General features: G+C 44.1%; 1 protein-coding gene across 1 annotated transcript in view; it reads right to left on the bottom strand.

Moving 5' to 3' along the window:
• Nucleotides 1-3257: 3257 nt before the first annotated feature.
• LOC115105699 (vacuolar protein sorting-associated protein 37D) overlaps nt 3258-24530 on the bottom strand; it is a 54052-nt gene continuing 32779 nt past the window's right edge. The window contains 3 exon segments of the mRNA XM_029628004.2: nt 3258-4168; nt 4171-4234; nt 14623-14705. Coding sequence (XP_029483864.2) covers nt 3705-4168; nt 4171-4234; nt 14623-14705 — 611 coding nt within the window. The 3' untranslated portion in view covers nt 3258-3704.

Genomic DNA, 24530 nt, shown 5'->3' with positions numbered 1-24530 from the left:
CCATACTGCTCGTTCTGTGCATGATTTCCTGCAAGACCGTAATCTCACTGTTCTGCCATGGCCAGCGACGAGCCCGGATCTCAATCCCATTGAGCACCTCTGGGACCTGTTGGCCCGGAGGGTGAGGGCTAAGGCCATTCCCCCCAGAAATGTCAGGGAACTTACCCTTGGTGGAAAAGTGGTGTAACAGTAACAGTAAAAACTGGCAAATCTGGTGCAGTCCATGAGGAGATGCACTGCAGTACTTAATGCAGCTACTGACTATTACTTTTGATTTTGACATGTCTGTGGAACTTGTTCAGTTTATGTCTTAGTTGTTGAATCCTGTTATGTTCATACAAATATTTACACGTTAAGTTTGCTGAAAATAAATGCAGTTGACAGTGAGAGGACGTTTCTTTTTTTGCTGAGTTTAGATTAAATTGGCAGGGACAAAAAACACTGGGAGAAAGTGAGCATGGGTACTTATTTTTTTAAATGTTATTATTTTTACCCCGTTTTCTCCACTAATGGTAGTTACAGTCTTGTCCCATCGCCGCAACTCCTGTACAGACTTGGGAGAGGCAAATGTTGCGTCCCGCCAAGCCGCAGTGCACACTGCTCTTTTAACACAGAAGCTAGCCACACCATTGTGTCAGAGGAAACACCGTACAGCTGCCAACCGATGTCAGCGTGCATGCGCCCGGCTGCCACAAGGAGTCGCTAGAGCACGATGGTACAAGGACATCTTAGCCGGGCCAAACCCTCCCCTAACCCGGACAATGCTGGCCCAATTGAGCGCCGATTCTCCCGGTCGTGACCCATCCTGGGATTGCACACGGATCTGTAGTGACGTCCCTAGCACTGCGATGCCTTAGACCGCTGTGCCACTCGGGAGGCCCAGCGCATGGGTACTTCTAAAATAAAACTCCTTGCCCAAAGACATAGAGCTAAAGGTTAGAAATGAGCTATTGACAGAGGGCAATTTTGTCAGATAAACCACCAGTGACAAAAGCTGTTGTTGACATAAAATGTTGCTGAAGAGCGCAGGAAACATTCCTTTTTTTGACAAGGCCTGTGGTTCTACTACCCATTGTCAAGCCTTGCCCACTCTGTCCAGCCACTGTGTTGCCCCTGGGGCCTGTTAGAGAGAGCACAGGAGGCTGATGAGACTCCAGATGACCCATGGGGGGGATGAGTCAACCGAGAGATGGCCAGGCTTTCTGCGTGTCGCCTGCAGGGAGTACAAGTAAGGCCAACGTCTTTAATTTACGATATACTGTAGGCTTAGCATTGTGTGTATTTCTACTTTGTGTTAAGATTTTATGATGTTGAATGATGTAGGCCAAGCTTAAATAATGAGATCAATGAATTCATAGTAAGTGATGTAAGTATTGTAACGAATCAATGTTGTCTCTCATTTAGTTTACTTCACCACACACAGCACCGACTCTGTTTTTTTCTCCTCACGCAATCAGGTCACTGGCAGTTCAGTGTCCAGACATCCATACAAGTAGACATGTACCTACTGAGACGCCATGATCTTATTAGGAGCGGCCTGCCCCACTCATATTTTCATACGCCACACGCATTCATACTGAGACATTGCAGTGAAATACACAACAGGCAGAAAGGAGAAATTGACTTGACTTGAGTGTTCAATAGTGCTCATTTTCAATGGAATACACACGGATACATTTTGACATACACTGGGTATTTTGTAGAAGCGCTTGCCACCACAATCCACTGATATGAAAAGCTGTAGGCTTTTCATGTCAATAGTATTGTTTTTGGCTAGTGAAAAACCACCACATTCAATTTGATGTACTGTAATTCACATTCCCATCCATTTTCAGGAAAGATGCATGAGTATTCAGTTACCTTGGAGGGAAGAGAAAGATACTATACTGGACAAAATGCTAAAAGCTTTAGTTGTGATCCTGAAACAGAATGGAAACCCCACATTGATATGTACACCATTCCCTTTCACAAAGACCTTCTGTGATAGCTTCTGTTTATTATCATTAGGCCTAATATCTGGGTTAGAATTCAAATCCACACTGTCACAAGTGTTAAAACACGAGTAACTTCAGTACTCCCAACATGAGCTGAAAGGCCTGGTAAACAATTAATGTGGGCTAAATAAAGTACTCTAATTCTAGGCCCTTAAGTCACTTATGAGCTCTGTACAATCTTATTGCCATAATAACATATTGAGGACATAGGGGAAGACTTGTTCGTGACCACAGTGAAGCCATGGTGGTTTCGCTCTGGCTTGCCCTGGCAGGCTTCTCCTATGAGAGGGCACAAGATCTGAGCTATAAAGTTCACCCTCACCTTGGAGCCTTAAGCAATAAGGCCCGATGGGGTGTGGTATATGGCCAATATACCACGGCTAAGGGCTGTATCCAGGCACTCAGCGTTGTGTCGTGAATAAGAACAGCCCTTAGCCGTGGTATATTGGCCATACACCACACCCCATCTGGCCTTATTGCTTAATTATCCTATTTTCCCCAAAGTGCACTTACAGTATATGCTGGACTGGTAGTAAGGAAATAAATTGTTTCATATTAAATCATAACAGTATGTGCTGTCTAAGATCAGCCTGCAGAAGGTTGGCTTTCTCACTGAGATAAAATGTACATGCTCTCTTACTCAGTTGGGAGGAGAAAAAAACATGAAAGATCCTGTGTGGCTCAGTTGGTAGAGCATGGTGCTTACAACACCAGGGTTGTGGGTTCAATTCCCATGGAAAAAGTACAAAAAAATGTCTGTACACACTCTGGATAAAAACATCTGCTAAATTACTAAAATGTAAATCAGAATAAATAAACAGCCTTTGTTGCTGGTCATTTCAAATAGTAAATAATTTGCCGATGTGAATGCTTCAACACTGTTTGTGAAATAACACAGAGTTTGGTGCTCTTCAATGTTTATTTGTGACGGTAATCAACTTCGGCTGAGAATTTTGGTGACCTTTTAGAAAATGTAGCCCTATTTGGGAGCCGGGCCAAAGATCACAATGACTGTGTTTCCCCATATCCACTCCACTCTTATTAATAATAAAAAATCCATGTGACAACACCATTTTTTGAAGACCATCTACACTAAATGTGCATTTGAAAAGGGAAGCTGCATAAACACTGCCACATATCGTGTTCTTGGTTAATCTTTGTGTTGCAATTTCAGAAAGATGGCTTGGAAATGGTTCCAAAATGCATAAATATGACTGTATTGCTTGGATCGCACTATAAAACAAGTAACAACAAGGATTTAGGTTAATATTAAAAACCATGATTTGGACTTTATTGATCATCAGCAAAACGACACCAGGCCATTTCATAGAAGCCTTGCAATTCTCAGTCGGATGGATGGACAATGGGGTCCTTTATGACAAGCTGGAGACACTAGTCCATTTGTGACATTTCCTTATCATAGCTGTGCTTTACAACCCTGTGACGCCCTGGAAGTGTAACATTCAAATAAAAATGAAAACCATGCCCTGTTTCTCCTTCATTTACTCCCTTGCTTTCAACTAAACTTATTCCGTGCTTTATGGCTTCTGGTTATATCCCATTTTAGGTATGTTTATGTTTTGTGTCATGGATGGCGAACATATGTTTCAGATCAATTCCACAAAAGCTTCAAAAGCCATCTTTGTGTGCATGAGTCTGGTAGCCACTGTTTGGTTCCATGTCTAGAGACCTCTAGGGCCCATGCCTCAGTTATCGGTATGGAGGCTCAGGCTGGTGAGGGGCGGGCCTATAGAGCTGCTGTAACCGCATCGGTCTGGTTGACCAGCCTCCGGGTAACTGTCCAATGACCCGTAGGTTCACAGGATGCCCATGTCCAGAGAGCGGGGCACTGGGGCTCAGGATTTGGGTCTGGCCCGGCTGGGAGTCCAGCGGAGGTAGACTGGTGTGGTTCAGGGCAGATGGCGAGGTGGTGGAGGAGGATGGCAGGGGGAAGTGGGGGAGCAGGATGGCGGGGGTGAGGCCGTAGCGGAGCTGGAAGACCCGGGGCGGGCCCTGGGCCATGAAGCCGTTGGTCCGCTGGGGTTCCGGCTTCTCGTCCCGCATCTTGTCCTCTCGCTCCTCTGGCTTTTTGGGTTTGCTGGAATTCCGTTTGGCTCGGTTGAGCTCCTGGATTTTCTCGGCCTGAGCACGGCGGATGTGGTAGCTCTTCCTGAGCTTTGGAAGGAGTCCAGAAACCCCTCCAGGGGCACGTTCCCCTCCATGAACTTCTCCAGGAGGTCCTGCAAAGCAGAGGCCCACAAGTAAATGGGTATCAGGAGACAATAATTCAAAACAAAAGGATTCCCAACCCCTGGGAACAGTTCAAACACAGCCCCACATGTAAAAGTAGATTTCACATTAACTTATGTTTTTCCATTAATACAGTGTCCACCACACTTCCACTGGCACAGCCCTAGAATGATTGTAATCAGTCTGACCGGCAACTGTGCCCCCAGTCATGGGGAGCAGATGGAAGACCCGTCTAGCCCAGTATGGGGGGAGTGAATAATTCATGACAGTCTAGTCTGCACAGCCCACCTCCCCAAACACTCTAACCTCTGTCTGAGCACAGCCAATGGAAATTACTAAATTAACAGGCTACTAGCTACGCACACAAAAAAGGCTTGGGTCATTACTGTGTCTCTTCCATATCGGAGCAGCGCAAATGGTCCCCACAGTACCCCCACAATTGCCCTGGACACTGTTTCTTTCTTCACAGTTGCCAGCTGTAGAGGGCTTGACATAATCAACACTATGATATTACCTTCAGCCTCTGGGGCTGAAATCTGGCGTCTTCAACAGGGAGCCGCTAAAGATAGTGTGGCGATACATAAAACCAAATGGTGTTAGAAGGCTGGAACACACAAAAGGACCCACCCTTAATGCCATACGTTAGAGAAATAGATTGTGTGAAATCCATCTAATAAACAAATGGCCTGAGGGTCATCTATTTTTGAGAGACCCATGTTTTTTCAGTGCTGGCTAAGAGCCATCACTCAACACAGTCCTATTATGATGAGGGTCACCCAATCAATCAGGCTGACTGCTGACCTAACAACTTTGAGTCATGGAGCCACCAATCGGGGTTGAGGTGGAGGAAGCACAGTTTATTTAAGTCTTTGTGCTGGACGGCCTTGCATGGATAAATCAAAACCTGAAGGAAGGATTGTGTGTGGGGGGGTAGTCTCTGGAAGTAAGCCTTTCTCTTGATGGGAACGTGCTGTATAGGACTGTAGTCTGTTCACAGTTATGCATTCGGTCACCTACTTAAAGGGTTTGTGAAATGAAGGATTATAAGGACCACTTGCTAATGGATCAAGCTCACTAAATGTGTTGCGCCATGTGTTCCTCGCCAAATAAAAATGTTTTATCACCTAGGACAGTGTCGAGGTCGCACAAATTGTCTAGTAAAAAATAACCTCTCTCACAAGGGTAAAAACATACCGATATATGCCCAGCAAACTTGACCCCATGACTCTATTTCCATTGGCCCTGTGCAGTTGGCAAGGTGTGCACAGGCTAGCCCAATATGGGCTATCCCACACCAAGCCTAGCTACTTCATAATATAGAGGCAGAGACTCATTAGAATATTTTGGGGTGTGGTTTGCACACAGTTCTTTTTGTGTAACCATTACTGAGAGTGTTCTGTTGTGTGACGCCAAAAATATTTGATCTTGTACACTGTCAACATTGAAGTCTTTATAAAGACAAAGATGGAATCCGCAGTAGGGTGAAATTGTGCCTCTGGCCGCCCCACCTCCGTAATTGTTTTTTTGTTGTTGTCAAGCTGAGGAGCGTCGTGCAGCATGGTAAAAAAAAATACAGTACATATTGTGCTCTTCTAGCACACGTGCAATGATGTCCGAGGTGGAAAAAAAGTGTTGTTTGCAGTAACTTTCTTTGTTGTTGTAATATCGCAAATGGATGTGGCAGTTTCACCATTTAAGGATTCCAGCTTTAAGTACATGTGACATATTAGACTTAACATTTTCTCTAATAAAATGTATGAATGAAAGCAACAACTTGGTCGTCTTTGCTAAATACCTTAAAGCTGGAAACATTAATGGATGGGCTAGCCACATCTGTGCGATATTACAAGAACAAATAAGTTACTGAAAACAACATTGGCCATATCTGAATACCCATACTAGCGTACTACATACTTAAACTGCATAATATGTACTCATTGTCGCATACTATTTAGCACGTACCATTTAGTAAAAAGTATGCAGTATGCCACGGCTGCAACCAACGCAGTAGCGGCTCCTGACTGGCTGAGTAGGTGTGTGGCGGAGTGCGGGTGGATTTGTCAGAATTCCAGACGTGCATCGCATTAACCAGCCTGATAATAGCTCATTTTCAATTCAATTAATTTATCTAAACTCTGAATAGAATAGGAATGTAGTTATAGGCTCTACTCAGGCTGGTTATAGGCAGACTATCACATTCGACATAAACCGTAGCCCATCTATCCTATTTAAAATGGACTGACAGAAACAGAATTTGGTTCAATTTTAATATTTATTAGTGAAACCATAGTTCTGTAACATACAGTACCAGTCAAATGTTTGGACACCAACTCATTCCAAGGTTTTTCTTAATTTTTTACTATATTCTAGTGGACATCAAAACTATGAAATAACACATATGGAATCATGTAATGAAAAAAAAGTGTTAAATAAAAATATATTTTTGATTTTATATTCTTCAAAGTAGCCATCCTTTGTCTTGATGACAGCTTTGCACACTCTTGTCTTTATCTCAATAGTAAAAAAATAAAGAAAACCCATGGAATGAGTAGGTGTCCAAACTTTTGACTGGTACTATATATAAATTAAATCAAATATCCTAGTACACATAAAACATTGTAATGTTAAAATCGAAAGGCTATTGCACAGAAAAACGTAGACAGTCGGCTGCATCGCAAATTCAGAAACGCCAGACAGCAACATAAAACTTTGTCCCCCTACACCAAACGTGATCACGACACGCAGGTTAAAATATCAAAACAAACTCTGAACCAATTACATTAATTTGGGGACAGGTCGAAATGCATTAAACATGTATGGCAATTTAGCTAGTTAGCTTGCACTTGCTAGCTAATTTGTCCTATTTAACTAGCTTGCTGTTGCTAGCTAATTTGTCCTGGGATATAAACATTGAGTTATTTTACCTGAAATGCACAAGGTCCTCTACTCTGACAATTAATCCACACATAAAACGGCCAACCGAATCGTTTCTAGTCATCTCTCCTCCTTCCAGGCATTTTCATCTTTGAACTTATATGTGATCGCATCTAAACTTTCATAGTATTACCACGACCACTGGCAACACAGTTCGTCTTTCAATCACCCACGTGGTTATAACCATTGAGGAGATGGCACGTGGGTACCTGCTTCAATAAACCAATGAGGAGATGGGAGAGGCAGGACTTTCAGCTCTATCTGCATCAGAAATAGAAAGGAGTTCTATCTTAACCCTTGGCATCGCAGATGCTCGTTGGCGCGCGCAAGCAGTGTGGGTGCAATAATTGAATAACATGGATTTCTACATTTATTTTGCGACATGTCCGGTCTGGTCAGCATGTAAAGCACTGATAATTGGGAACGAGATCAGACTGACTGCTGAAGCTTGATCCATTCTTAAATAATTAAATACGTAGCCTAGCCTACAAAACTAAAACAAACAATATTAAAATCATGGTGTATGTTATATTTTTATATTGATTAACATCAATAATGCAGCCACACCCCGAGTCCCCGCTGCTGACACATTCAGAAATCAAAAGATGCTTTATTATTTCGTTTTAAAGCTCTGACAAAGGCCAAGCTAACAAGAAACACTTTTCAATGAGAAAACAAAAAACATACGATGCAATTATCTTGTTAATTTGAAGGAGAACAAAAACTACTTGGCCTACTATTGAACACCACGCAGAAACATCGCTATTCGGCACCATTTAAGTAGCCCAGTTGTATTGTTTGGCTACTTGAAGAGAACTAGGGACTATTACTCGCAGCCCACCTCTTCCAATGCCGATATGCCAGATGAAGAGCCGAAATTAGCATAACATCCTGGCATTTAAGCATACTCGTTTTTAGAAAATTCACATACTATGCAACATTTTTATTTTCACATACTGAAAATACGTCATGCGCGATGGCGTTGTTTCCTGCTATTCGTTCATTTCGGTAGAGCATCCCCATATCTAATTGATCAGCTGTTGTCAAAGCCAAAAGTATTATGACATCCGTGCATTTTAAAGTATACTAGATTTTCGAAATGTCACATACTATTAAACTTTATTTTCCCACATACTCAAACAGCCTCCTATTTAGGATGCAAATATGGGTATTCAGACATTGCCATCGTTTTCCCCCTTGGACATCATTGCAATGCACGCGCATTGGAGCCAATGAGGAGCCGATAAGCAAATTTGCCTCAGCCAAATGTAGCCAGCCTATACATTTCAGACCACATTGGGCCCACGTCGTGCCAATGTGGGCATGTTTGCTGGGTAGTGTATAGTTTGTAGTATCGAGCTGAAAGTACACTGAACAAAAATATAAATGCAACATGCAACAATTTAAAAGATTTTACTGAGTTACAGTCATATAAGGAAATCAGTCAATTGAAATCAATTCATTAATCTATGGCCTGGGCAGGGTCGCAGCCATGGGTGGGCATAGGCCCCTACACTTGAGAGACAGATCCACCCATTCATTAGTCCCTAATCTATGGATTTCACATGAATGGGAATACAGATATGCATCTATTGGTCACAGCTACCTTCTTTTTTTTTAAAGGTAGGGGCGTGGATCAGAAAACCAGTTAGTATCTGGTGTGACCACCATTTGCCTCATGCAGCGTGACACATCTCCTTCACATAGACTTGATCAGGCTGTTGATTGTGTCCTATGGAATGTTGTCTGACTCCTCTTTCAATGGCTGTGTGAAGTTGCTGGATATTGTTGGAAACTGGAACATGGTGTCATACACGTTGATCCAGAGCATCCCAAACATGTGACATGTCTGGTGAATATGCAGGCCATGGAAGAACAGGGACATTTTCAGCTTCCAGGAATTGTGTACAGATCCTTCCGACATGGGGCCATGCATTATCATGCTGAAACACGAGGTGATGGCGGCAGATGAATGGTATGACAATGGGCCTCAGGGTCTCATAACAGTATCTCTGTGCATTCAAATTGCCATCTATAAATTGTGTTCCTTGTCCGTAGCTTATGCCTGCCCATACCATAACCCCACCTCCACCATGGGGCATTCTGTTCACAACCTTGATCAGCAAACCGCTCACCCACATGATGCCATACACGCTACGCTGTCTGAGAGACTCTATCGGAGTCGGTGCAGCCAGCTGGTTTCTTCACGCATCGCGCCAACAGAAACAACCATCTTTCTGGTAAGAAGAGGGGTAAAGAAGGGGTAAGAAAAGGGGCGGGGGTTATGCCTTATGATTAACTAGACGTGGTGTGATCATAACAACATACAGGAACTCAAGTCCTTCTGTTCACCTGAATTCCTCACAATCAAATGTCGACCGCATTATCTACCAAGGGAATTCTCTTCGATTATAATCACAGCAGTATATATTCCCCCCCAAGCAGATACATCGATGGCCCTGAACAAACTTTATTTGACTCTATGCAAACTGGAAACCACATATCCTGAGGCTGCATTCATTGTAGCAGGGGATTTTAACAAAGCTAATCTGAAAACAAGACTCCCTAAATTGTATCAGCATATCGATTGCGCAACCAGGGCTGGTAAAACCCTAGATCATTGTTATTCTAACTTCCGTGACGCAGATAAGGCCCTCCCCCTCCCTCCTTTCGGAAAAGCTGACCACGACTCCATTTTGTTGCTCCCAGCCTACAGACAGAAACTAAAACAAGAAGCTCCCGTGCTCAGGTCTGTTCAACGCTGGTCCGACCAATCTGATTCCACGCTTCAAGACTGCTTCGATCACGTGGATTGGGATATGTTCCGCATTGCGCCCAACAACAACATTGACGAATACGCTGATTCGGTGAGCAAGTTCATTAGAAAGTGCATTGACGATGTCGTACCCATAGCAACGATTAAAACATTCCCAAACCAGAAACCGTGGATTGATGGCAGCATTCGCGTGAACCTGAAAGAGCGAACCACTGGTTTTAACCAGGGCAAGGTGACCGGAAACATGACCGAATACAAACAGTGTAGCTATTCCCTCCGCAAGGCAATCAAACAAGCTAAGTGTCAGTATAGAGACAAAGTAGAGTCGCAATTCAACGGCTCAGACACAAGAGGTATGTGGCAGGGTCTACAGTCAATCACGGATAACAAAAAGAAAACCAGTCCCGTCGGGGACCAGGATGTCTTGCTCCCAGACAGACTAAATCACTTTTTTGCCCGCTTTGAGGACAATACAGTGCCACTGACACGGCCCGCAACCAAAACCTGCGGACTCTCCTTCACTGCAGCCGACGTGAGTAAAACATTTAAACGTGTTAACCCTCGCAAGGCTGCAGGCCCAGACAGCATCCCCAGCCGCGTCCTCAGAACATGCGCAGACCAGCTAGCTGGTGTGTTTACAGACATATTCAATCAATCCTTATCCCAGTCTGCTGTTCCCACATGCTTCAAGAGGGCCACCATTGTCCCTGTTCCCAAGAAAGCTAAGGTAACTGAGATAAACGACTGCCGCCCCGTAGCACTCACTTCCGTCATCATGAAGTGCTTTGAGAGACTAGTCAAGGACCATATCACCTCCACCCTACCTGACACCCACTCCAATTTGCTTATCGCCCAAATAGGTCCACAGACGACGCAATCGCAACCACACTGCACACTGCCCTAACCCATCTGGACAAGAGGAATACCTATGTAAGAATACTGTTCATCGACTACAGCTCAGCATTTAACACCATAGTACCCTCCAAACTCGTCACCAAGCTCGAGACCCTGGGTCTCGACCCCGCCCTGTGCAACTGGGTACTGGACTTCCTGACGGGCCGCCCTCAGGTGGTGAGGGTAGGTAACAACATCTCCACCCCGCTGATCCTCAACACTGGGGCCCCTCAAGGGTGCGTTCTGAGCCCTCTCCTGTACTCCCTGTTCACCCACGACTGCGTGGTCATGCACGCCTCCAACTCAATCATCAAGTTTGCGGACGACACTACAGTGGTAGGCATGATTACCAACAATGACCAGACGGCCTACAGGGAGGAGGAGAGGGCCCTCGGAGTGTAGTGTCAGGAAAAAAACCTCACACTCAACGTCAACAAAACAAAGGAGATGATTGCTGTTTCCTGAAGTCCACAGAGGGAGCATCCCCCCTATCCACATCGACGGGACAGTAGTGTAGAGCGTAGTAAGTTTTAAGTTCCTCGGCGTACACATCACAGACAAACTGAATTGGTCCACCCACACAGACAGTGTCGTGAAGAAGGCGCCGCAGCGCCTCTTCAACCTCAGGAGGCTGAAGAAATGTGGCTTGTCACCAAAAGCACTCACAAACTTCTACAGATGCACAATCGAGAGCATCCTGTCGGGCTGTATCACCGCCTGGTACGGCAACTGCTCTGCCCTCAACCGTAAGGCTCTCCAGAGGGTAGTGAGGTCTGCACAACGCATCACCGGGGGCAAACTACCTGCCCTCCAGGACACCTACACCACCCGATGTCACAGGAAGGCCATAAAGATCATCAAGGACAACAACCACCCGAGCCACTGCCTGTTCACCCCGCTATCATCCAGAAGGCGATGTCAGTACAGGTGCATCAAAGCAGGGACCGAGAGACTGAAAAACAGCTTCTATCTCAAGGCCATCAGACTGTTAAACAGCCACCCTTAACATTGAGTGGCTGCTGCCAACACACTGACTCAACTCCAGCCACTTTAATAATGGAAATTGATGGAAAAATTATATCACTAGCCACTTTAAACAATGCTACTTAAAATTATGTTTACATACCCTACATTACTCATCTCATATGTATATGTATATACTGTACTCTATGTATATACTGTACTCATCTACTGCATCTTTATGTAATACATGTATCACTAGTCACTTTAAACTATGCCACTTTGTTTACATACCCTACATTACTCATCTCACATGTATATACTGTACTCTATGTATATACTGTACTCATCTACTGCATCTTTATGTAATACATGTATCACTAGTCACTTTAAACTATGCCACTTTGTTTACATACCCTACATTACTCATCTCACATGTATATACTGTACTCGATACCATCTACTGCATCTTGCCTATGCCGTTCTGTACCATCACTCATTCATATATCTTTTTGTACAAATTCTTTAACTAGAAGCACAAGCATTTTGCTACCCTCGCATTAACATCTGCTAACCATGTGTATGTGTGTCACGTTCTGACCATAGTTCTTTTGTGTTTTCCTTGTTTTAGTGTTGGTCAGGACGTAAGCTGGGTGGGCATTCTATGTTTTGTGTGTCTAGGTTGTTTTTCTGTGTTCGGCCTAGTATGGTTCTCAATCAGAGGCAGGTGTCCTTAGTTGTCTCTGATTGAGAATCATACTTAGGTAGCCTGGGTTTCACTGGGTTTTTTGTGGGTGATTGTTTCCGTGTCTGTGTTTTACACCACACGGTACTGTTTTCGGTTTTCACATTTGTTGTTTTTGTAAATTGAAGTGTTCAGTTTGGATTTATTATTAAATAAGATGAACACTAACCACGCTGTGCTTTGGTCCTCTCCTTCAACGGAAGAAAACTATTACAATGTGACAAATACATTTGATTTTATTTTATGACAATGGGCCTCAGGATCTCATCACGTTATCTCTGTGCATTCAAATTGCCATCTATAAATTGTGTTCGTTGTCCGTAGCTTATGCTTATGCTGTTCACAACCTTGACATCAGCAAACCGCTCACCCACATGATGCCATACACGCTACGCTGTCAGCCATCTGCCCGGTACAGTTGAATCCGGGTTTAATCTGGGAAGAGCACCTTTCTCAAGTGTGCCAGTGGCCATCGAAGGTGGGCATTTGCCCACTGAAGTTGGTTATGACGCCGAACTGCAGTCAGGTCAAGGCCCTGGTGAGGACGACAAGCACGCAGATGAGCTTCCCTGAGACGGTTTATGGACTTGGTCTGTGGTTGTGAGGCTGGTTGGACGTACTGCCAAATTCTCTAAAACGATGTTGGAGGTGGTTTATGGTAGAGAAATTAACATTCAATTCTCTGGCAAGTTCTGGTGAATGTTCCAGCAGTCAGCATGCCAATTGCACACTCCCTTAAAACTTGAGACATCTGTGGCACTGTGTTGTGTGACAAAACCGCACATGTTAGAGTAGTGCTTTATTGTCCCCAGCACAAGGTGCATCTATGTAATGATCATGCTGTTTAATCAGATTCTTGATATGCCACACCTGTCAAGTGAATGGATTATCTTGGCAAAGGAGAAAAGCTCTAACAGGGATGTAAACAACTTAGTGCACAAAATTTGATAGAAATAAGCTTTTACTGAATATTTCTGGGATCTGTTATTTACATACAACACTTTACATATTGCATTTATATTTTTGTTAAGTCTAGTTATATTAAATTGAAGATTTAGGTTACTGAGGTATTTACATTTTTCAGTAAACCGTGACGGTTAACCTGCAGTACGTATTAAAAAGTAGCTGAATATACATATACACATCTATGTAAATGGGGCACATGCTATAATTCATCAAAGGTAGGCCTATATCTGTAAATCCACTCAACCATGTCAGTGTTTGAGTGTTACATTTCCCAGCACTGTAAACATGATCAATATTCCCTGTCTTCCTTCACGCACAGGTATTTGTGGAATATCACACGTACTAAGATGAAGTGTTAGCGGGGGTTCTGTGCTATGGCTCATGGTAAAGACCCTTGAGCAGGCTGTGTGGAATACAGAGTGCTATTAATGAAATGTGATGTGGACATACAGTATAGGCTAGGCTATGGGGGTTGGGGGAGGCCTTTCATTCTGGAGAGAGACAACTGAGGGCTGTCACATGACTCCTGCTCCATTGTGGCTACCCGGTTTCTCTTGGGATGCATGGGCTGTCGATTGATTTGAACAGTGATTACACTATTGTAAGGTGGACATTTTTGGAAATGGAGCGGATCATCCCCATGTATGGATTTCTGTTAACTGTCTGGTTGTCAATAACATTGTGTGTTTAATGCGCAAATTTACATTTGAAAGAACCTGTTCTTTTGAAATATAAAGGTCTAGGCAAATGCTCTCTTTCAAACTGTAGACATTTCTATTGAAATCGTGACCAGATAGATGTAGTATAGTGCACAGAAAACACTTTTTTAAATTTTTTTATCTCACTTGAAAAAGGCAACCAGTACAGTGTGGATCATAACTCCTGCATTCTTGAATACTCAAGTGTGCATGAGTTTCATGGACTATTCCTAGAACAAGCAGTAATCTGTCCGTCTTTACCGGAGTGCAGAATGAACAAAAGTGGCCTGGCTGTTGACTGGCATGGAGGCTTTTCAATTATACTACACTAGTGCTGACAATGCAAAGAACACACTCAGTGGTTTATGCTAAGACTAAACATTAGAGTTCAGGCTTTGGATTTACCTCGGACTGTTCCTCAGCACGCGCCACATCTTCCTGGAGAAGATTCTGTGCTGTCTGGAGGCTGTGCTTCTGTATGTCGGCCTCTGCAAGGACAAAGAAACATAATTTATTCACAGGGAATGACAGTGACAGAGGGAACCGTTAAGAAAAAGAGCCTACCAAAAGAGTGACTTAGGACTAGCTCAAGACTGAGGGTGGTTTAGTCACTGAGAAACCAGGAGAGATTAAATCATTTAAAAACAAATAACCTTTCAGGGAATGAACATTATTTCAAAATCGGACCTCTGAAATGAAAATGGTTGGACATGTCTTCAGCAAAATATATTTGACCTAAACCCTCTCTGAATGCTTGAAAAAACAAACAAGTGACCGTCCTTTTATACCCCAAAATAATAATTAAAACCAAAGGGATTGCAGAGAACATGTCTACCGTTTACCGTCACTTGTTGGACAGACCAGAACCTTAAATATGCAGTTTTAGAAACTGTACTTCGTACTGTAAGCATTATATGGCAACGCAGGAATTCTGATACACAGGGCTGCAGGCCAGAAGGTTGTGGCTCATGGTAAAGATCCTTGAGCAGGCTGTGTGGAATATAGAGCGTTATTAATGAAATGTGATGTGGACATACAGTATAGGCTAGGCTATGGGGGGTTGGGGGAGGCCTTTCATTCTGGAGAGAGACAACTGAGGGCTGTCACATGACTCCTGCTCTATTGTGGCTCCCCGTTTTTTTACGAGATGCATGGCTGTCGATTGATTAAATCTGAGACATCATTAGGAATCTGGGAATGATACTTTGAAAAGTTAGGCCTACCTTAACCCAATGAGAGGAGGTCAAAAGTGATTCCCTAAAAGCTATCTGGGTTTAAACCTCTTCTATTGTACAGAAAGTCAATCAATCACATTTACAATGGGGCAAAAAAGTATTTAGTCAGACACCAATTGTGCAAGTTCTCCCACTTAAAAAGATGAGAGAGGCTTGTAATTTTCATCATAGGTACACTTCAACTATGACAGACAAAATGAGAGAAAAAAATCCAGAAAATCACATTGTAGGATTTTTAATTAATTAATTTGAAAATTATGGTGGAAAATAAGTATTTGGTCACCTACAAACAAGCAAGATTTCTGGCTCTCACAGACCTGTAACTTCTTCTTTAAGAGGCTCTTCTGTCCTCCACTCGTTACCTGTATTAATGGCACCTGTTTGAACTTGTTATCAGTATAAAAGACGCCTGTCCACAACCTCAAACAGTCACACTCCAAACTCCACTATGGCCAAGACCAAAGAGCTGTCAAAGGACACCAGAAACAAAATTCTAGACCTGCACCAGGCTGGGAAGACTGAATCTGCAATAGGTAAGCAGCTTGGTTTGAAGAAATCAACTGTGGGAGCAATTATTAGGAAATGGAAGACATACAAGACCACTGATAATCTCCCTCGATCTGGGGCTCCACGCAAGATCTCACCCCGTGGGGTCAAAATAATCACAAGAACGGTGAGCAAAAATCCCAGAACCACACGGGGGGACCTAGTGAATGACCTGCAGAGAGCTGGGACCAAAGTAACAAAGCCTACCATCAGTAACACACTACGCTGTCAGGGACTCAAATCCTGCAGTGCTAGACGTGTCCCCCTGCTTAAGCCAGTACATGTCCAGGCCCGTCTGAAGTTTGCTAGAGAGCATTTGGATGATCCAGAAGAAGATTGGGAGAATGTCATATGGTCAGATGAAACCAAAATATAACTTTTTGGTAAAAACTCAACTCGTCGTGTTTGGAGGACAAAGAATGCTGAGTTGCATCCAAAGAACACCATACCTACTGTGAAGCATGGGGGTGGAAACATCATGCTTTGGGGCTGTTTTTCTGCAAAGGGACCAGGACGACTGATCCGTGTAAAGGAAAGAATGAATGGGGCCATTTATCGTGAGATTTTGAGTGAAAACCTCCTTCCATCAGCAAGGGCATTGAAGATGAAACGTGGCTGGGTCTTTCAGCATGACAATGATCCCAAACACACCGCCCGGGCAACGAAGGAGTGGCTTCGTAAGAAGCATTTCAAGGTCCTGGAGTGGCCTAGCCAGTCTCCAGATCTCAACCCCATAGAAAATCTTTGGAGGGAGTTGAAAGTCTGTGTTGCCCAGCAACAGCCCCAAAACATCACTGCTCTAGAGGAGATCTGCATGGAGGAATGGGCCAAAATACCAGCAACAGTGTGTGAAAACCTTGTGAAGACTTACAGAAAACGTTTGACCTCTGTCATTGCCAACAAAGGGTATATAACAAAGTATTGAGATAAACTTTTGTTATTGACCAAATACTTATTTTCCACCATAATTTGCAAATAAATTCATTAAAAATCCTACAATGTGATTTTCTGGATTTTTTTTCTCATGTTGTCTGTCATAGTTGAAGTGTACCTATGATGGAAATTACAGGCCTCTCTCATCTTTTTAAGTGGGAGAACTTGCACAATTAGTGGCTGACTAAATACTTTTTTGCCCCACTATATGTGACAGGGTCTACAGTCAATCACGGATTGGAGAATAAGAGCACCTCCTCCCAGCTGCCCACTGCTCTGAGGCTAGGAAACACTGTCACCACCGATAAATCCACTATAATTGAGAATTTCAAGAAGCATTTCTCTACGGCTGGGCATGCTTTCCACCTGGCTACCCCTACCCCGATCAACTGCCCGGCACCCTCCACAGCAACCCGCCCTACCATTTCTCCTTTACCCAAATCCAGATAGCTGATGTTCTGAAAGAGCTGCAAAATCTGGACCCCTACAAATCAGCCGGGCTAGACGATCTGGACCCTCTCCTTCTAAAATTTTCTGCCAAAATTGTTACAAACCCTATTACTAGCCTGTTCAACCTTTCTTTCGTATCGTCTGATTCCCAAAGATTGGAAAGATGCCGCGGTCATCCCCCTCTTCAAAGGGGGTGACACTAGACCAAAACTGCTGCAGAACTATATCTATCCTACCCTGTCTTTCTAAGGTCTTCGAAAGCCAAGTTAACAAACAGATTACTGACCATTTCGAATCCCACCGTACCTTCTCCACTATGCAATCTGGTTTCAGAGCTGGTCATGGGTGCACGTCAGCCACGCTCAAGGTCCTAAACGACATCATAACCGCCATCGATAAGAGACATTACTGTGCAGCCGTATTCATCGAACTGGCCAAGGCTTTCGACTCTGTCAATCACCACATTCTTATTGGCAGACTCGACAGCCTTGGTTTCTCAAATGATTGCCTCGCCTGATTTATCAAATACTTCTCTGATAGAATTCAGTGTGTCAAATCGGAGGGCCTGTTGTCCGGACCTCTGGCAGTCTCTATGGGGGTGCCACAGGGTTCAATCCTCTGGCCGACTCTCTTCTCTCAATCAATGATGTTGCTCTTGCTCCTGGTGATTCTCTGGTACACCTCTACGCAGACGACACCATTCTGTATACCTTTGGCCCCTCTTTGGACACTGTGTTAACTAGCCTCCAGACGAGCTTCAATGCCAAACAACTCTCCTTCTGTGGCCTCCAACTGCTCTTAAACGCAGGGAAAACTAAATGCACGCTATTCAACCGATCCCTGCCGCACCTGCTCGCCCGTCCAGCATCACTACTCTGGACGGCTCTGACTTAGTATACGTGGACAACTACAAATACCTAGGTGTCTGGTTATACTGTAGACTCACATTCAGCATCTCCAATCCAAAATTAAATCTAGAATTGGCTTCCTATATCACAACAAAGCATCCTTCACTCATGCTGCCAAACATACCCTCGTAAAACTGACCATCCTACCGATCCTCGACTTCGGTGATGTCATCTACAAAATAGCCTCCAACACTCTACTCAACAAACCGGATGCAGTCTATCACAGTGCCATCTGTTTTGTCAGCAAAGCCCAATACACAACCCACCATTGCGACCTGTACGCTCTCTTTGGTTGGCCCTCGCTTCATACTCGTCGCCAAACCCACTGGCTACAGGTTATCTACAAGTCTCTGCTAGGTAAAGCCCCACCTTATCTCAGCTCACTGGTCACCATAGCAGCACCCACTCATGGCACGCGCTCCAGCAGGTATATCTCACTGGTCACCCCCAAAGCCAATTCCTCCTTTGGTCGTCTTTCCTTCCAGTTCTCTGCTGCCAATGGCTGGAACGAACTGCAAAAATCTCTGAAGTTGGAGACTCATATATCCCTCACTAGTTTTAAGCACCAGCTGTCAGAGCATCTCACAGATCACTGCACCTGTACATAGCCAGTCTGTGAAAAGCCCATTTATCTACCTACCTCATCCCCATTTATTTATCTAGCTCCTTTCACCCCAGTATCTCTACTTGCACATTCATCTTCTGCACATCTACCATTCCAGTGTTTCAAATGCTATATTGTAATTACTTCGCCACCATGGCCTATTTATTGCCTTAACTCCCTTATTTTACCTCATTTCAACTCACTGTACATAGACATTTTGTTTTCTTTTGTTCCGCTGTATTATTGACTATGTTTTGTTTATTCCATGTGTAACTCTGTGTTATTGTATGTGTCGAATTGCTATGCTTTATCTTGGCCAGGTCGCAGTTGCAAATGAGAACTTGTTCTCAACTAGCCTACCTGGTTAAATAAAGGTAAAATAAAACAAAAAAACAAAAAGAAAACCAGCCCCGTCGCGGACATCGATGTCTTGCTCCCAGACAAACTAAACAACATCTTTGCTCACTTTGAGGACAATACAGTGCCACTGACACAGCCTCCACCAAAACTTGCGGGCTCTCCTTCACCGCAGCCAACGTGAGTAAAACATTTAAACGTGTTAACCCTCGGCTAAGAAAGCTAAGGTAACTGAGCTAAATGACTACCGCTCCGTAGCACTCACTTCCATCATCATGAAGTTCTTTGAGAGACTAGTCAAGGATCATATCACCTCCACCCTACCTGACACCCTAGACCCACTCCAATTTGCTTACCACCCCAATAGGTCCACAGATGACGCAATCGCAATCACACTGCCCTAACCCATCTGGACAAGAGGAAAACCTATGTAAGGATGCTGTTCATCGATTACAGCTCAGCATTGAACACCATAGTACCCTCCAAACTCGTCATCAAGCTCGAGACCCTAGGTCTTGACCCCGCCCTGTGCAACTGGGTGCTGGACTTTCTGACGTGCCGCCCTCAGGTGGTGAGGGTAGGTAACAACATCTCCACCCTGCTGATCCTCAACACTGGGGCCCCACAAGGGTGCGTTGTCAGCCCTCTCCTGTACTCCCTGTTCACCCATCACTGCTTGGCCATGCACGCCTCCAACTCAATCATCAAGTTTGCAGACGACAGTGGTAGGTTTGACATGATCGTGGACTTCAGGAAACAGCAGAGGGAGCCACATTGACCGGACAGTAGTGGAGAAGGTGTACATTTTTAAGTTCCTCGGTGTACACATCACGGACAAACTGAAATGGTCCACCCACACAGACAGCGTGGTGAAGAAGGCACAACAGCGCCTCATCAACCTCAGGAGGCTAAAGAAATTTGTCTTGTCACCAAAAACACTCACAAACTTTTACAGATGCACAATCAAGAGCATCCTGTCGGGCTGTATCACCGCCTGGTACACAACCACAACTGTAAAGCTCTCCAGAGAGTAGTGAGGTCTGCACAACGCATCACCGAGGGCAAACTACCTGCCCTCCAGGACACCTACACCACCCGAAGTCACATGAAGGCCAAAAAGATCATCAAGGACAACAACCACCCAAGCCACTGCCTGTTCACCCTGCTATCATCCAGAAGGTGAGGTCAGTACAAGTGAATCAAAGCTTGGACCGAGAAACTGAAAAACAGCTTCTATCTCAAGGCCATCAGACTGTTAAACAGCCATCACTATCATTGAGTGGCTGCTGCCACCATACGGACTCAAATCTCTAGCCACTTTAATAATTAAAAATCAGATGTAATAAATGTATCACTAGTCACTTTAAACAATGCCACTTTATATAATGTTTACATACCCTACATTACTCATCACATATGCACAGTTGAAGTCGGAAGTTTATATACACATAGGATGAAGTCATTAAAACTAGTTTTTCAAGCACTCCACAAATTTCTTGTTAACATATTATAGTTTTGGCAAGTCGGTTAGGACATCTACTTTGTGCATGACACAAGTCATTTTTCCAACAATAGTTTACAAACAGATTATTTCACTTATAATTCACTGTACCACAATTCTAGTGGGTCAGAAGTTTACATACACTAAGTTGACTGTGCCTTCAAACAGGTTAGAAAAGTCCAGAAAATGATGTCATGGCTTTAGAAGCTTCTGATAGGCTAATTGACATAATTTGAGTCAATTGGAGGTGTACATGTGGATGTATTTCAAGGCTTACCTTCTAACTCAGTGCCTTTTTGCTTGACATCATGGGAAAATCAAAAGAAATCAGCCAAGAACTCAGAAAAAAATTGTAGACCTCCACAAGTATGGTTCATCCTTGGGAGCAATTTCCAAACGCCTGAAGGTACTACGTTCATCTGTACAAACAATAGTACGCAAGTATAAACACCATAGGACCACGCAGCCGTCATACCGGTCAGGAAGGAGACGCGTTCTGTCTCCTAGCAAGTATAAACACCATAGGACCACGCAGCCGTCATACCGGTCAGGAAGGAGACGCGTTCTGTCTCCTAGCAAGTATAAACACCATAGGACCACGCAGCCGTCATACCGGTCAGGAAGGAGACGCGTTCTGTCTCCTAGCAAGTATAAACACCATAGGACCACGCAGCCGTCATACCGGTCAGGAAGGAGACGCATTCTGTCTCTTAGCAAGTATAAACACCATAGGACCACGCAGTTGTCATACCGGTCAGGAAGGAGACGCATTCTGTCTCTTAGCAAGTATAAACACCATGGGACCACGCAGCCGTCATACCGGTCAGGAAGGAGACGCATTCTGTCTCCTAGCAAGTATAAACACCATGGGACCACGCAGCCGTCATACCGGTCAGGAAGGAGACGCGTTCTGTCTCCTAGCAAGTATAAACACCATAGGACCATGCAGCCGTCATACCGGTCAGGAAGGAGACGCGTTCTGTCTCCTAGCAAGTATAAACACCATAGGACCACGCAGCCGTCATACCGGTCAGGAAGGAGACGCGTTCTGTCTCCTAGCAAGTATAAACACCATAGGACCACGCAGCCGTCATACCGGTCAGGAAGGAGACGCATTCTGTCTCTTAGCAAGTATAAACACCATGGGACCACGCAGCCGTCATACCGGTCAGGAAGGAGACGCGTTCTGTCTCCTAGCAAGTATAAACACCATAGGACCACGCAGCCGTCATACCGGTCAGGAAGGAGACGCATTCTGTCTCTTAGCAAGTATAAACACCATGGGACCACGCAGCCTTCATACCGGTCAGGAAGGAGACGCATTCTGTCTCCTAGCAAGTATAAACACCATGGGACCACGCAGCCGTCATACCGGTCAGGAAGGAGACGCGTTCTGTCTCCTAGCAAGTATAAACACCATAGGACCACGCAGCCGTCATACCGGTCAGGAAGGAGACGCGTTCTGTCTCCTAGCAAGTATAAACACCATAGGACCACGCAGCCGTCATACCGGTTAGGAAGGAGACGCATTCTGTCTCCTAGAGATGAACGTACTTCTGTGCAGAAGTGCAAATAAATCCCAGAACAACAGCCAAGGACATTGTGAAGATGCTGGAGGAAACAGGCACAAAAGTATCTATATCCACAGTAAACAAGTCCTATATCGACATAGCCTGATCAGCAAAGAAGAAGCCACTGCTCCAAAACTGCCATAAAAAAAGACAGACTGGTTTGCAACTGCACACGGAGACAAAGATCGTACTTTTGGAGAAATGTACTCTGGTCTGATGAAACAAAAATAGAACAGTTTCGCCATAGTGACCATCCTAATGTTTGGAGGAAAAAGGGGGAGGCTTGCAAGCCAAAGAACACCATCCCAACCGTGATGCATGGGGGTGGCAGTATCATGTTGTGGTGGTACTTTGCTTCAGGAGGGACTGGTGCACTTCACAAAATAGATGGCATCATGAGGTAGGAAACTTATGTAGATATATTGAAGCAACATCTCAAGACATCAATCAGGAAACAAAAGCTTGGTTGCAAATGGGTCTTCCAAATGGATAATGACCCCAAGCATACTTCCAAAGTTGTGGCAAAATGGCTTAAGGACAACAAAGTCAAGGTGTGGCCATCACAAAACCCTGACCTCAATCCCATAGAAATGTTTTGGGCAGAACAGAAAAGGTGTGTGCGAGCAAGAAGGCCTACAAACCTGACTCAGTTATACCAGCTCTGTCAGGAGGAATGGGCCAGAATTCGCCCAACTTATTGTGGGAAGCTTGTGGAAGGCTACCTGAAACGTTTGACCCAAGTTAAACAATTTAAAGGCAATGCTACCAAATACTAATTGGTGTATGTAAACTTCTGACCCACTGGGAATGTGATGAAAGAAATAAAAGCTGAAATATCATTCTCTCTACTATTTTTCTGACATTTCACATTCTTAAAATAAAGTGTTGATACTAACTGACCTAAGACAGGGTATTTTTACTAGGATTAAATGTCAGGAATTGTAAAAAACTGAGTTTAAATGTATTTGGCTAACATGCTGACCAGACCGGACACGTCGCATGCGCGAGCGTCGCAAAATAAATTGAGAAATCCATGTTATTCAATTATTGCACCCACACTGCTCGCGCGCGTCAACGAGCATCTGCGTTGCCAAGGGCTAAAATAGAAGTCATTCTATTTCTGATGCAGATCGCACTGAAAGTCCTGCCTCTCCCATCTCCTCATTGGTTTATAGAAGCAGGTGCCATTTCCTCATTGGTTATACCCACGTGGGTGATTGAAAGACGAAATGTTTTACCGGTTGTCGTGGTAAAAGTGTAGATGCCAATCACCATATAAGTTTAAAGATGAAAAGGCCTGGAAGGAGGAGAGATGACTAGAAAGGATTCGGTTGGCCGTTTTATGTGTGGATTAATTGTCGGAGTAGAAGACCTTGTTGCATTTCAGGTAAAATAACAACTCAATGTTTATATCCCAGGACAAATTAGCTAGCAACAGCAAGCTAGCAAGTGCATGTTAACTAGCCATACACGTTTAATGCTTTTCGACCTGTCCCCAAATGAATGTAATTGGTTCAGAGTTTGTTTTGATATTTTAACCTGTGTGTCGTGATCGCGTTTGGTGTAGGGGGATTAAATAAATTTATGCACGATGGCGCACACGCGCAACCGGTTTTGGTTCCGTGTAAGGTGTATGTAAACTTCCAACTTCAACTGTATATACTGTACTCTATACCATCTATTGCGTATTGCCTATGCTGTACGGCCATCGCTCATCCATATATTTATATGTACATATTCTTATTAATTCCTTTACACCGGTGTGTATCAGGTAGTTGTTGTGAAATTGTTAGATTACTTGTTAGATTTTACTGCACGGTTGGAACTAGAAGCACAAGCATTTCGCTACACTCGCATTAACATCTGCTAACCATGTGTATGTGACCAATAAAATTGATTTGGATTTGATTTCATGTACAGTAAAATTGTACTGCACAAAAAAATCCCCAGTAAATTTCCCACCACCCTAATGTATGTATGAATGAGAAAGAAACAGTTTTTGCAGTGAGACAAACTGGAGACGTTGATCAGGAATAGACGACATCCATTGTACCATGACATCATAGACGGCCTTTGCTGGACTCTGTTGCTGTTTCTGTAACTCCTGGTGCAGTTTCTTTAAGTCATCCACCCACTGCATAATGTCAGTGTCCAAAGGATCCTCAGCTGTCTTTCTCGGGGAGATGGGTCGGGGAGATGTGGTGGAGG

Source organism: Oncorhynchus nerka, linkage group LG10 (assembly GCF_034236695.1).
Source record: "Oncorhynchus nerka isolate Pitt River linkage group LG10, Oner_Uvic_2.0, whole genome shotgun sequence".
NCBI lineage: Eukaryota > Metazoa > Chordata > Actinopteri > Salmoniformes > Salmonidae > Oncorhynchus > Oncorhynchus nerka.
Note: the sequence above shows the minus strand (reverse complement) of the source record. Positions and strands in the feature narration are given on the sequence as shown.